This window comes from Balaenoptera physalus (genome assembly GCF_965194825.1).
Source record: "Balaenoptera physalus genome assembly, chromosome: 18".
NCBI lineage: Eukaryota > Metazoa > Chordata > Mammalia > Artiodactyla > Balaenopteridae > Balaenoptera > Balaenoptera physalus.
Window position 1 is genome coordinate 112,451 of NC_138899.1, and position 14,989 is coordinate 127,439.

Here is a 14,989-nt window from a genome sequence, read left to right on the forward strand (position 1 = left end):
AAACAAAACAAAACAAAACAGAAAAACAGTAAGAAGCATTGGTGAGGATGCAGAGAAATTGGAACCCTCGTGCACTGGTGATGGGAATGTAAAATGGTACAGGCACTGTGAGAAAGGTTTGCTGGCTCCTCAAAGAGTTAACCACAGTATCACCATATGACCCAGCAATTCCACTCCTAGGTATATATCCAAAGGATTGAAAACAGGGACCCAGATAATCATGCAACCATGTTCACAGCAACATTATCCACAACAGCCAAAAGGTGAAAACAACCCAAGTGTCCGTCAACAGATGAATGTGGTAAATATACATATTTGGGAATAGTATTCAGCCATAAAAAGGAACGAAGTTCTGATAAAAGCTACAATGTGGATAAACCCTGAAAATATTATTCTAAGTAAAATAAACCAGACACAAAAGGACAAATATTGTGTGATACCACTTACATGAAATTATCTAGAATAGGCAAATTCAGAGACAGAAATTAGATTAGAGGCTACCAGAGCTGAGGGACTTTCTGCTTAGTGGGCACAAAGTTTCTGTTTGGAGTGAAAAAAAAAGTTGGAAATAAATGCCACTGAATTATACACTTGAAAATGATTTAAATGGCTACCTATCCACACATGCACACACTTTATTTCTTCATTTACAGAAAAATGGGACAGAAAGCAGAGTTCCCATATACTAACCGTCTCTCCATATCCCTATCTTGCATTGATGCGGTACAGTTGTTACCAAGAGTGATGCATTATTATCAACTAAAGTCCATAGTTTATGTTATATACATACATTTTACCAAAATAAAAACGAGAAGAAAAAACAAATGGATGGAGGCATGTCACAAGGACATAAGAGCCAAGCTGAAAGACCTCCAATGGCCAAAGCTGAAACAATTGAAGCCACAAAATAAATAACGTTAGTATAAAATTATAACCTAAAATAGAAAATATGTATACATGAGTTTATGCTGATAAATAAATGGGATAAATAAATAAAATGAAGAAATGGGAGAGAACAGATGAAACCACCAGGGGATGGAGCTTAACTTAAACCCCTTGTCAAACGGAGGGTAGGCTGGACTTAGTGATTTGCTTCTGAAGTGTGGGAAGAGGGAAATAGTGACTTTGCAGTGGGGAAACCTGGCAGACACCATTGTCACCAAGTGATCAGGTCCACACCTCCTGTGTAAGTCATGCTGATAACATGTACCCCTGACACAATGTGGTGAGAAAGGTACTTCACACCCAAAACCCAGTCCAATCATGAGAAACACCTGAAACAACTCAAACTGAGGGACATTCTACAAAATATCTGACAAGTCCTCTCAAAACTGTCCAGGTCACGAAAGATAAGAAAAGTCTGAGACACCGTCACCACCAAGAGGAGCCTAGGAAATCTGACGGCTAGTTGCAGCGTGGCCCCCGGATGCAGGCGCGGAAAGAGGACATTCACAGGAAAACTGGTGAAATCCAAAAAAGTCTGGAGTTCGGTTACTAGAAACCAACGTGGATTTCTTAATATTTTATTTATTTATTTATTTATTTATGGCTGTGTTGGGTCTTCGTTTCTGTGTGAGGGCTTTCTCCAGCTGTGGCAAGTGGGGGCCATTCTTCATCGTGGTGCGCGGGCCTCTCACTATCGCGGCCTCTCTTGTTGCGGAGCACAGGCTCCAGACGCGCAGGCTCAGTAATTGTGGCTCACGGGCCCAGTCGCTCCTCGGCATGTGGGATCTTCCCAGACCAGGGCTCGAACCCGTGTCCCCTGCATTGGCAGGCAGATTCTCAACCACTGCGCCACCAGGGAAGCCCGTGGATTTCTTAGTTAAGATGAAAGTCCCACAGTCACATAAGATGTTAACAATGGGGGAAACTGGGTGAGGGTACATGGAAGCTCTCAGTACTACCTTTGCAGATTTTCTGTAAGTTCAAAATTAGCCCCAAATAAAAGTCTACTGAAAAAGAAAAAACGACTTAAGACATGGTTTACCTTCTTTATTTCACTTTGTATAACTGTTCTGTAGGATCAGAAAACATCTGCTGCAAAGGTGTGCACTCCAGTCTCTTAAGGCAGGTCTCCATTCCTAAATGCACAGGTGGGGTCTGGATGCACGTTGAGAAACGGGAAGTTTTTAAGACAAGGATGAGAGGAAACACTGACCTACTCTAGGACAAAGGGGAACTGGGACCCGTCTGGAATCACGTACTGTGGTCTGACATAGGCGTCTCTAACATCATGTCACTTTCATTCATTTCAATTTCAAAGGTTTCTTCCAAGGAAGGTCTGGAATCTGGCGTTTTCCTTGAGGTTTCTAATGGTGCAAGCCCTGCTTCTTCCACTGTCTGTTTTTCTACTTCAAATTCCCTGAAATCCCACGGAGGTGAAATAATGTTTTTTAATGTCTTCATTGTATGCACATCAAAGTCGTAACATTTTAATTTGTCTTTGATGTCCGCTCCTAAAAAGAGAGAAATGCCACAGTGAGAACGAAAGAAGAAATTCCATTTACCTGTCATTTCCACCAGTACATAACACTGCTCTATCATTTAGGCCAGATGTCCTCGTAAGAGCACACGCATAGCTGAGGAGGAGGAACGTTCCCATCGTGCCCCTGCTCCTGTGGTCCTGGGGGCGCAGGGAGGCTGCGGGGAGACTCCCAGGAGCACAGGCAGGCTCAGCCCCAGTGGGCTCAGCAGCCTCCCCACCTCCACCGACAGGAGCCTGTGCGTGGTGCTTCCTCGGCTGCACACGGAGAGCTGCCGGCTGGCGTTTGGCCCTGGTGCCATCACAAGCCTCAGGTATACAGAAACACAGTGAAGGGAAATACATTTTCTACAGATCAAAATCGTGAGAATAATGGATGTATTAGGTCCAATCATTCCCGACATAAACAAAATGACAATTTTACAAAGTTCAAACTAATAGCTTTCAGTAATAGATTTTTTAACAGATAATAACATCCAAGTCTTCTAAAGATAAAAATAGTACAGCAAGGCGATTATAGTTAGTAACACTGTATTACATATTCAAAAGTTGCTAAGAGGGCTTCCCTGGTGGTGCAGTGGTTGAGAGTCTGCCTGCCGATGCAGGGGACACGGGTTCGAGCCCTGGTCTGGGAAGATCCCACATGCCGCGGAGCAACTAGGCCTGTGAGCCACAATTGCTGAGCCTGCGCGTCTGGAGCCTGTGCTCCGCAACAAGAGAGGCCGCGATAGTGAGAGGCCTGCGCACCGTGATGAAGAGTGGCCCCCACTTGCCGCAACTAGAGAAAGCCCTCGCACAGAAACGAAGACCCAACACAGCCATAAAAAAAAAAAAAAAAAAAAAAAGTTGCTAAGAGAATAGACCTTAAAAGTTCTCATTGCAAGAAAAAACTTTTTCTAACTATGTGTTATGACAGATATTAACTAGACTTACTGTGGTGGTCATTTCACAATGCTTACAAGTATTAAATTATGTTGTACACCTGAATTTAATATAACATTATATGTCAATTTTACCTCAATAAAATAAAATAATATGTAATGAACAATACACTTGGAAATCTCCTTTGTAAGACCATTACCTTTGTGAGGACAGGCAAAACGTCCGTCTTATTCAGTACTGTATCTCCACACCTCTCTTAGCCTTATAGGACTTTTGCATTTAAGCTTCACACCTCCTCCTTGGACAAATGTGGAAACTGAGGCTCACACCTGTCCCAAAGCCACAGGGCTACTGAGTGGCAGAGCTGAGATTTCAACCCAAGGTCTTTTTTTTTTTTAAGTTTTAAAAATTGAGCCATAACATACAAATTGTGAAGTGTGCACAGCTGGATGAATTTTCACATATGTACACACCCACATCACCACCACCAGACCAAAACTGAACATTTCCAGCTCCTAGAAAACCACCTCAGGCTCCCTCTAGGGAACCTTCCCTTTTAATCACTGCTCTCATTCTTCTATCACCACTGATTAGTGCTGCTTATTACTAATCTTCGTATACATGGAATTAATCAGTATATATTCTTTTCTGGTCAAAACTTGTGAGACTCATGTATGTTACAACACAATTCAGTCGTTAGTTCTTCTAACTGTGCAGTGTTCTCCACTCTCCTGTTGGTGGACCTCGGTTATTTCCAGTGAGCTGCTGCGGGAATGAAGCCGCTATGAACAATCCTGCGTGTGAATTCTGGCTTACCGCGGCACTTGCTTCTCTTGGGCATAAACCTGGGAGCAGAGCTGCTACACTGTAAGATCAGCATGGAAGGTCACTGCCTCAATCGCCCCCAATGAATCACACCTCCCAGCACCCACGCCCTTGAATAAGCCCTCCTGTGTTGACGCTGCACTTAATCACGACTCATGTTGAGGAACAGAATGTGATGGAAGTGATTTGTGCAACTTCCAGCTTTCAAGGGGTCCTGATGCTTAGTTCCTGCCCCTCAGGACCCTGAGACGACCATGCTGTAAAGAAGCCAGTGCTAAAGACCTATGGAGAAGCCCAGCTGCGTCACTGAGGTCCCCCTGTGTATGAGGCCATCTTGGACCATCAGCCCCTCCAAGTGAAGAAGACCAGCAAGAGAGCCATGAACTGACCCGCAGGACTGTGGGAAATTGGCCAGAGTGGTGTGTTAGGCAGCAAAGGCCTGTTTAACTTTAGCAGATGTGCTGTTAAACAGTTTCCCAAAGAGGTCTGACCTGTTTATAACCCCGCCAATAATCAATAACACACGAGAGTTCCAGCTGCTCCGTGCCATTGCCAACACTAATTACTACCAGTCAGTATTTTTCACTTTTAGCCATTCTGGCAGGTTTATAGTGGTGCCTCATTATGGTGTGTTTTTTTTTTGTTTTTTTGTTTTAATTTAATTTAATTTATTTATTTATTTTTGGCTGCGTTGGGTCTTTGTTGCTGTGTGCAGGCTTTCTCTAGCTGCGGCGAGCGGGGGCTACTCTTCATTGCAGTGCGTGGGCTTCTCACTGCAGTGGCTCCTCTTGTTGTGGAGCAGGAGCTCTAGGCACGTGGGCTTCAGTAGTTGTGGCACATGAGCTCAGTAGTTGTGGCTTGCGGGCTCTAGAGCGCAGGCTCAGTAGTTGTGGCGCACGGGCTTAGGTGCTCCGCGGCATGTGGGATCTTCCCGGACCAGGGCTCGAACCCGTGTCCCCTGCACTGGGAGGCGGACTCTTAACCACTGTGCCACCAGGGAGGCCCTCATTATGGTTTTTATTTCACTTTCCTGATAAGTAATGATACTGAGCACCTTCATTTGCTTTGTAATTACCTGAATAACCTCTTCGGTGAAATTCCTGTTCAAGTGTTTTGTCCACTTTTGATGGAATTTCTGCTTATTGCAGGACTATGCACGGGACTCTTTGTATTCTAGACGCAAGTTCTTTGATGAGTTTATGCATTGTGAGGGACTTCTCTCAGTCTCTAATGTGCCAGTTTGCTCTCAAGTTTTTAATTTTATTGAAGCCTAATTTAACACTTTTTCCTCTTACGCTTTTACATCCTGTTAAAGAAGTCTTTGCCTACCCCAAAGTCCAGATCTCAAGATGTAACCTCACTGCAATGCTCTTTCCCTTACAATGTTCGTAACTAAGTGGGCACCCAAGTACAGCAACTCCATACCAACTTACCTTATGACTTGTTAATCATTAAAAAAAATTTAAAGAATTACATAACATTGTAACGTGAATGTAAGCCAACCTAACAGTCCACTGAAGTGCAAAGATTTACGTGCTATACTCTGCATTGTAAAATATTAAGGCAAGAGCCCTTTCATTTACTTATTAGAAAAATTTGTCTTAAGATTTTTTTCAATTATGCAATTAGATTGATTGTTGTGTGTCACAGTGCTTTACACAAATTCTATAACTGTATTTTGCATATAGCAAATACTCAACTTTAAACTGAATGGATACTTAATGAATCATTAATTCCCACACGTTGTTCCACTGAAATAAATGGAGTTTCTTAATATTAATGTAGCTAGAATCATTAGAAAAATGAACTTAGAACTTTACATGAGAATTTGAGAAACCTAAAAAGAGATATATAACAATCTAAAAAATGGAATACAACATCAATAAGAATAATTATAATCTTACCAATATAAGCTTCAGAATCACCAATGTACATTTCAATGCAATGACCAAGCATTGTAACAGAAAATGTATCATCTCGCCTAAGACCAAGGGCCTGCCAGAAAAGATTCAGCATGGTTATTACAAGAAAATTTGTTTCCTTTTCTTTGGTGTAAAACATTCCCACAGGACTCATTTCTAAATACTCCAGGGAACCCAGGGTAGAGGTAGAGGGAGGCCGTTAGTGGGGATACAGTTAACATGAGTAGCCAATAGTTGATGACTGTTGAAATTGGGTGATGGGTACATGGAGGGTCATTACATTATCCTATTGTTTATGTTTGAAATCCCCTCCTCCAAAAAGATTTAAAAACCTGTATCTCCACAAAAAGCCTTTGAAGACTTCTGTATTAATTAAATCATAGAAGAGAGGTAAATTACACAATGTTCAAATACAGACATTTGAAAGATCACAAAAACTATTAACACTTCTAAACACTTCTGCCTGCTCAGAAAGTATTCTGGTTATCTCAGTGGCACCTCAGGACTTCACCTTACCTGAAAATCTCTAACCAACCTTTGCAAATCAGTTACGAATCTATCACTCACAAATTTATCTTTGAAATATTGCATTTTCTCATATTTTATCTCTTTCTCCAAAAACAGTTATTTCATCGATTCTAAGACCCACATTTTTTCAAATTCTAGCATTTCTGAACTTGGGAAGTCTTTCAACAGGTGGTTTCTTACTACTGCTGTCCGCCGGACACAGCCATGATACGGGAGTCCGTGACAGCAGTGTGGGCTTGGCGGCCACATCAACAGCACAGACTAGACCACAAACCTCCTGAAGAACACCTACAGAAGATATCTCAGTTGTGGTTGTTGTCTAACAACCTTTTGGGGACACTTTCTGACAGAGCCAATGTCTCTGGCTGGGAGGAACCTGAGTGAAATGGGGCATGTGTACCGGCACACGGACACAATTTTGGGAAAACAGGAATGACCACCTGGTACAAAAGTGATTTAGAAGGAGCAAACTCTGAATGGGAAGAACTGAATATCTTAACTATTTATTTCACTTATACCTTCTTTTTTATGTAGGTAGTAAAGTGATCCCTGATAAAAATCTATGTCCTAATGTGTCCAAAAGAGCACTTTTTCTAAGTACAGAAAAACTAAGTGATAGGAAAGAATTATGATAAAGTGTAAACGGCAGCGTATTTTTGTGTGTGGTCATCTTGCTTATTAATGGTGGCTTAGAGCTGATGAAATACTGCATATGGATTAAGGGGAGAGTCTTTCCCAGTGATGAATGCACAAGCTTTGTTCATCTATAAACACGATCTAAGGGAATTACTTTTAAGTCATAAATAGAAAGAATGGAGTTCCCAAAGGGCTCCTTAGATGTACACCCAGCTCAGCTGCGCTGACAAACACTCCTGGACACTTGTGTTTCTCACTGACACTCAGGACAAGGCTCACATCTGTTCTAATGTGATGAACACTACACAACATTCACGTACTTTTCTCTGCAAAGAAAAGAATAAAATACAAGGTTGCCTGAGGAATTTTAAAATGTAAATTTTAAACTGCACTTCTGTAAAGTAACAAAACATTGCCTAGAAAAGATCTTTAAAAAAAAGTGGTAACTGTTAACCAGATTTAAAGTTAGGTACAAACAAAAGACGAAAGACGTACTGTGTGGAAATAGTCCACAGCATTTTCAAAGTTGCCCATCAGACTATGGATATACCCTATGGCAGAATAGGTGGACGCATTCTGAGGAATCAACACCAGTGCCTGCCGGTGATAGTCCAAGGCTTCAGCATACTTCCTGGGAGAGAAGACGAGGGAGTCAAGGGAGGAGAGGAGAATAGGAAGAAAGAGAGAAAGCTGTCAGTGGGTACAGTGGGTACTCCTTGATGTAACCACGTAAGAACCACTTTCCTATATCAGAGAAACAGTCTAGACGGCAACGGTCCTTCGCATCCACTGCGTATCTTCAGTGTGTCTTCCTGCCTTCCAGCTGAGGGTGGGCACTCCCGCAGGGCTACCAGCTGAATCCCATCCTCGACCCTTGGGCCTGTGCCCCATCGCACAGCAAGACCTCTTTTACGTGAAGACAGGCCTCCTACACCAGGGATGGTTACAAGCAACCAAATGGTTTTGCTTTAAGGTCCACAGGAGTTACTGGGAGCAGCATCTCCCCAAATTCTCTGCAATACCTGCTCTGTAAAAACTCTTGTGAAAAAAGGTTTTGTGCTTAATAATGTTTGGGAAATGCTGCAGTTCATAATGCATAGTAAAGACTGCAAGAAATCCTGAAAAACCTGCTAAATTTTGAGTAACCTCGAGGTTCCCAAACTTATTTAACCAAAGAATCTCTTTTTCAATTGTCATCTATTATCACAACAATCATCACACCATAAAACTGGTATCTGCAGGAGGAGAGTGAGTTAGGATATGGGTATGGCTTTAATTAGCTCCTACTGTCCTAATTCTTCTAAATTAATTTTGAACACTAAAATTTTTTAATTCTAGAAAATAGAAGTTATTATAATTCTCAATATATTTCTAAAATAAAATTATACCAAGAGAGGTAATAAAAACATTTGTTTTGTGCTTGTTATATCTGAGTAGCCAAGTACAAGAAAGCTAAATAAAAATATGGAAAAGAGCTACACAAAATTAAGTAAACTTTTAGTCACAAAGAATATTTCTGAAAATGCTTTACTTCACTTACTTAAGTTTTCTGCAGACATGGCCCAAGTTGTTCAACAAAGGTTCCCATTTGTCAACTGTTACCTAAAACAAAGCACATCAGACCCATGATTACAAGCTACTTTTCAACCTGACCCGTTTGCACTGCATGACTTCACTCATCTGTGCGAGAGGGGCTCTCTCCTGGTGCTTGCACAGCACTAGGCAAGAGTGTTGTTTTTCCAGCTTTCCTACTAGAAGACACTTCCTGAGGGTTATTTTATTAGCACTATTTTGTCAGAGCCCATCCATGCCAAAGAACTTCAAATTCTGTACCTCCAGCCCAGAGCTTTCCATCTGCCTAGTAATGTTGCTACTCAGAAGCCTCACAGCACTTCAAGCCCAACACACCACATGCTAACCTCTCATCCGCTCTCCCCTGTCATCCCAGCTCCCTGACCTCACCCCTTCTGCTGCTCCGCCATTCAGCACACAGCACCGTGTCACCCCTGACCCCTCCAAGAATGGCTTATCAGCCTCCTCACCAGAACGCCACCCCCATCACTAACACGTCTTGTCTGGGCCCCATCATAGGAGTCTGACCACGTCACCCGTCTTAAAGCTCCTACTGTCCCACCACCTCACGACAAGGTGCAAACTCTAACACCACCTTCAAGGCCCTTGGAGACCCACACTTACCCCTCCTGCCCCATTTCTTGACGTTCTCTGTGAACTGAAAATCCAAGCCATACTGAATTAGCTCCAGTTTTGCACATACCGTTCTCTATACCTGAAATACCCTTTTCCTTACTTTTGCCTGGCTAGCACCCATCCTTTAGGACTGAGGTGCATTTCCTTGAACCCAGAAGGCCTTCTTGACCGACCATCAAGTCTGTGTGGAGTCCTTTACTTCCTCAATCACAGCCCTTTCTGTGCACTGTATTATTACTGCCCACTTATTTATCTGCACTGATCCGAGGGCATCAACATCAAACCAGTTTTCTGTTGCCTCCCAGCCCCTAGCTCAGAGCTTAGGACACAGTCGACTCGCAGCAGTAAGTCAGAACTAAGGGAATAAACAGACCCGGTCACACCCTCTAACTCCCCTGAGCCCAGCTCTGGGAGGCACCGCCCATGTGAATGAAACAAACCCTCTACGATTCTTAGGCACAACTGCTTTCCTGCGCTACTCTGACATTTGCTGCAGTTTACAACTAGATCACACAATATCTTCCCCATCTCATATAACTTTTTAATGAGCATTTTGAAAGTTAAATAGTATTGTGCTTTTGTATTTAAACCATTACTTTAAATGTCTGCAAGAATCCAAAGTGTCTTCTGATCATCAAAGATGTATATAATTCCAACTTTACATGTGGGTTATGACAGTGCGTCTCAAACTTTTCCGCGCATGAGAATCACCCGGGGGTCTTGCTAAAACTGCAGATTTTGGTGCAGCAGATATGAAGTTCTGCACTTCTAATGAGCTCCCAGGTGACGCTGATGCGGCTGGCCCAGTCCGAGGAGCAAGGTCCTAAGGTATTCAGTTCTTTGAAAATGGGCAAGGTGATAAGTGGCAACCCTATATCAACAGAAACACATGTATTATCCAGACCACCCAAGACTGAGCTGTGGAAGACCTGCTTTATATACATACATGTGCAAACACACAGACATATAGTTTTTAAGTTGATATGACAATTAAGAGGAGACCAAAATAAACAAAGCTGTGTCTACAGGGACAAGTAAACCGCCACCTGGCAGGGAGCCCAGGGGAGCTGTGTCTGTCTCAGTAAAGAGGAACTTACAGCCAAGGAAGATGTATGCTGTGGGCAAGTGTTCCTGGGGGCAGGAACAGAAGGACACTGGGAAGTGATCATCAGAACAGAGTAAGACAACACAGGCGTGAATAAAAAGAATCAGGAACCAAAGAGCAACAACATGCAAATCTCTGACCTACAGAAGTTCACAGTGTCCAAAACTGTTAGCATTTAATATAATACCAGTGTTTACACATCCATGATAGCTGGAAGGTTAATTCATGAGCACAAATTCATGCACCTCTCATATGACAGAACCTGGTTAAAGATCTAAATATATACTAAGTATCAGGTAAGGAAGAGCAATGATAGGTCTAATTTTAATGACATTTGGCCCTACTCCTGCAGAAGTGGGATCTGCTGCTACATGTACCCATTGGTCAAAGAGGTTCTAGACAAGGACAAGTCAGATGCTACAGTGCCTACCAGCTTCCATGTATAATCACATATTCCCCGTATCAAATAATCATCGAATATACTCTGATTACACCCACAGATCAAAACTGGAGCCTCTTAAGAAGCAAACAGCCAACACCTACCCTCTCAATTAGAAAGACTCATTTTGTACCATGTAATAAAATACTTCATACCATGACAAGTCAAACATTAACAAACATCTGCTATGATAAATATTAGGTTATTATAGTCTAGGCAAGACAGACGGTCTAATATTATCTTCCTCATTCAATACTAAACACACTTATGAGTGTGTGTGTGTATTACAGATATTATATAGAATACCTCATTCCCAATTGCTTTAATTTTTTCCAAAGCATCGAGAAACCATTTTTCCGCTGTTTTCCATCTAAAATAGAGGGGGAAAAAGTTGCAGTTTATTCAAAATTAGCATGTATAAACATTTTAAGAAAAATTTGAATATCTCTTTCCAGTAATATTAAAATGAAATGAGGTAAACTTCTGTAAACAGTTTTTTAAAAGTCAAATTTAAGTGAGATAAATGATGACTTTTATGGCATTAACATCATAAGAGTTCAAGATTTTAGGAGATACAGCATATTCTCAGTAATTAGGTTCTATAAAGGCACTGTTAACACTACTTTAGCCAACATCAAACCATTGCTCCCAGTGGAAAAACTACAATCCTCTGCTCACATGTTCACCAACTGTTCAATGTACCTGGTTTCACATGTGCTTCTGTTTGGCAACACCTCACTTAATGTATATTGTTGATGTGTTAACACTGAACTCACAGCCAAAAGCACTGTAACTGATGCCTGAACAAAGCTTATCTAACACCTGTATTCTGACCAAGGCATATCTCAGCCTTCCTGAGCTTAGGACACTAGACAGCACTTGGCATTCCACTTGGGGATCATTTTAAACTGTGAAATAACCAACATAAGGCACAAAAAAGGGAAAAGGGCATAAAATAAACTATAAATAAATTGACTGTATATGAAATTATTACTATAGATTATTTTAAAAGGCTCCAAACTCTTTTAAAATATTAATCGAATTTTTAGAATACACACAAATGCCACAAAAAACACTACAGTAGTACTAATTTACTGTTTTAAAATTTAAGTATAGTTCAGTGCAAAGGACTACAGATAGTTCCCTCTTTGAGTATGACACTGAATTGCCTATTCTATAAATATCCAAGACTACGGTAAGCCTCAACTACTGACCAGGAAACTCAGAGACTGGGCCATTCTAATTGGCTTAATTTTTGGATTATCTGCAAAGGAAATATTTTTGTTCCAAAATTGTGAGAAATCTTTCTCAAATGTATGAATCCAATTCCTAGTCAACAAAGAGACGACTAGGGATTCTGCAGTGCCTCCAGAACACCCTGTGGGGTCCAGTGACTTAACAGAGTTGGCAACAACTGTCCAGTCCAGGACCTAAGAGCTTGTGACAGCTCACAGCAAAGGGGACCAAAACCCAGGTTTAGTATTTTTAAAGAATTCCAAGATAACACTCACTATTTTCTTTTTTTACCTGTTCGCCTCCTCCTCCTAAAATGAAATGTCTATGAAGAGCCACTCTGATGGGCTAAACTCTGGTGACTGAGGTTTTGCTCTCTGTACAAAAAGGAAACAGAGGGGCCTCTGGCCTTTCAGTACTTACTCTCCATTCTGAAATGCGACCACGCCAACCTCATGCATAACAAAAGGGTCTTCTGGTGCGATGCTTAGAGCTTGGCCAAAGAATCTTTCAGCCAATTTTGAGTTATTGGTCAATCCATATTCTAATCCAATATAAAGCATTGGCAAATGACACCTAAAAATATTGGAAAATTTCACATATTCAACACTCAAAACTTTATAGTTCAGATTTCAAATCCTGTCTGCAAAATAATTTTAACATAGCCAAAAATAGAGCGCTTACTTGTTTTCTAACACTTCATTTAATAATATTTAATGGATATCTAATAGGCTCTTAGACTAATCAGCTGCCACTTCTAAAATCTACCAGCAACCTATTCACCCTTACTTTTCATTATTCTACAGTAAAGAGACAAAACAAAACCCCTGTAAAGCAGAGGGCAGGCCCCACTGTGCCAGCACCCAGGCCCAGCCAAGACTGCCTTCCTCCCTCACTGACTCAGCAACACAGACTCTCATGACTGTGCTCAGTTCCACTTGCCTCTATGCAGTTGCTTCGGACTTCCAGCTAGACCACCCCCCACCCCTCGTGTGGGTCTCCACTATCGGTTATTATCAGTTCTATGCTGCAGAGCTCTGAATTATGTCATGTGTATTCTACTCTCATACCCTCTGAAAACAGTTGTAGGCAGAGTAACTAGTTTTAATTGAATTTCCATCTCTTCATCCTGTCAGACCAGTGATCACAGTAAGATAACCTTTCCCCAAAGATGGATCTGACAACATCAGTGAATACTGACTGCCTGGCTGGGAGGTGCCCGGGCTCTAATCTAGAATCACGACTGAAGTTACAACTGTAGTATCTACAGAAGGGTCATGAAGAACCTTTATGGATGTACCTGGAGGAAATAAGAAATGCACAGGAAGGAGCTCCAAAAATCTATTCCTCCACAGAAGCAACAAGAGCACTGCCAAAAATTGTCAAAATAAACTTTTCCAGAACTTTGCAAGTTAACCAAAGGCTTACAACAATCTGAGGGGTATTTATTCTAGAAAAACAGCTGAGTCTCAGTAAGAACAGCAAACTCTATGACATTTAACTTGTTTGATTCCCATCTCCCTTTCCCCAGCTCACATTAGCCTAGAAAATCAGCAGTCTGACAGCCACTGGAGGGGACAAAAATTAGTCTGGAGCTTCTGAAATACCCCACAGAGACCTGTCACTATTTGACACATCTGGCAGCTCCCTGGAAAAGCCCCATTCACAGCTGTCTTATTTGACCTGGCTCAGAGCTCACGCAGAGAAATGTCTACCCCCAAGGCATTTGTTGAAAACAATCAGTGGTAACTGTTTAACACTAACCTGAGGCAGCTACACCAGAAGGCCACACACAGGACCACATGCACGCACAGGAAGGGCTGGAGAAGGCCCTAACCTCTCATCTCTGGACGCCTCTGAGGCTCAGTGCGAGCAGGAGTTGACGAGGGCTAAGGCCGAACTGCCAGCCATGGGAACACCGCAGACATACATGCCCCTATACACGTACAGGGTCCTTCAGAAAAGGGGGGAAAGCTCAGCTCAAGATATGAAAAGAAGCCCTGAGCTAACTGAGCAGAGGCTTCAGTGGCCTCAGATGACAAAGGACACAGACTCTACAAAATTTTTAAAAGCCCAGCAAAGTCACCAAACAAACAGCCACATCAAATAGCAACAACAACAAACCCTGGGGTGGCGTAGGGTAAATGTGATTTCCAGAATTGCCACACTATATTACTTTAAATGTCCAGTCTCAACAAAAAATAAAGAGACATGGAAAGAAACAAGAAAGTATGGCAATATATAAGGGGATAAAAGCAGGCAATAGAAACTACCCTGGAGGAAGACCATACACTGGGTTTACTAGAAAAACACTTTAAATAAGCTATTTTAAATATGCAAAGAACTAAAGGGAATTATGTCTACAAAACTATGAGAACAATGCCTCACCAAACAGAACAACAAAAGATAAAAATTGTAACAAACGATCAGAAAACCAGGAGTTGAAAAACAAAATAACTAAATAAAAAATTCACCAGAAGGGTTCATCAGCAGTTTGAACAGGCAGAGGAAATCATCGAACATGAGTAAGGTCACATGAGATTACCCAGTCTGAGGAACAGAAAGATAAAAGAATGACGGAAAACAACAGTTGCATAGAGTTGTGAGACGCCACCAAGCATCCCAACGTGTGCATAAAGAGAGCCCTGTAGGCGAAGGGAGAAAGTAAGGGGTAAAGAAAATATTTGAAACCAAAGAATATTTAGGCCAAACACACCCCAAAGCTCAAA

The 14,989-nt window shown here is 41.8% G+C and overlaps 1 protein-coding gene across 4 annotated transcripts in view; it reads right to left on the reverse strand.

The window, feature by feature from the left end:
* Window positions 1–1,977: 1,977 nt before the first annotated feature.
* CDC16 (cell division cycle 16) overlaps window positions 1,978–14,989 on the reverse strand; it is a 28,325-nt gene continuing 15,313 nt past the window's right edge. For 2 of the 4 annotated variants that reach the window (XM_082435218.1, XM_082435220.1), the window contains exons 13-19: window positions 12,684–12,836; window positions 11,334–11,397; window positions 8,816–8,877; window positions 7,771–7,906; window positions 6,094–6,184; window positions 2,205–2,456; window positions 1,978–2,100 (exon numbers count right to left, since the gene is read on the reverse strand). In XM_082435218.1, the coding sequence (XP_082291344.1) occupies window positions 2,063–2,100; window positions 2,205–2,456; window positions 6,094–6,184; window positions 7,771–7,906; window positions 8,816–8,877; window positions 11,334–11,397; window positions 12,684–12,836 (796 nt within the window). In that variant the 3' untranslated portion in view covers window positions 1,978–2,062. Of the gene's footprint in view, window positions 2,457–6,093; window positions 6,185–7,770; window positions 7,907–8,815; window positions 8,878–11,333; window positions 11,398–12,683; window positions 12,837–14,989 lie in introns of all 4 variants that reach the window. The other 2 variants (XM_082435219.1, XM_082435221.1) reach the window with 2 other exon arrangements.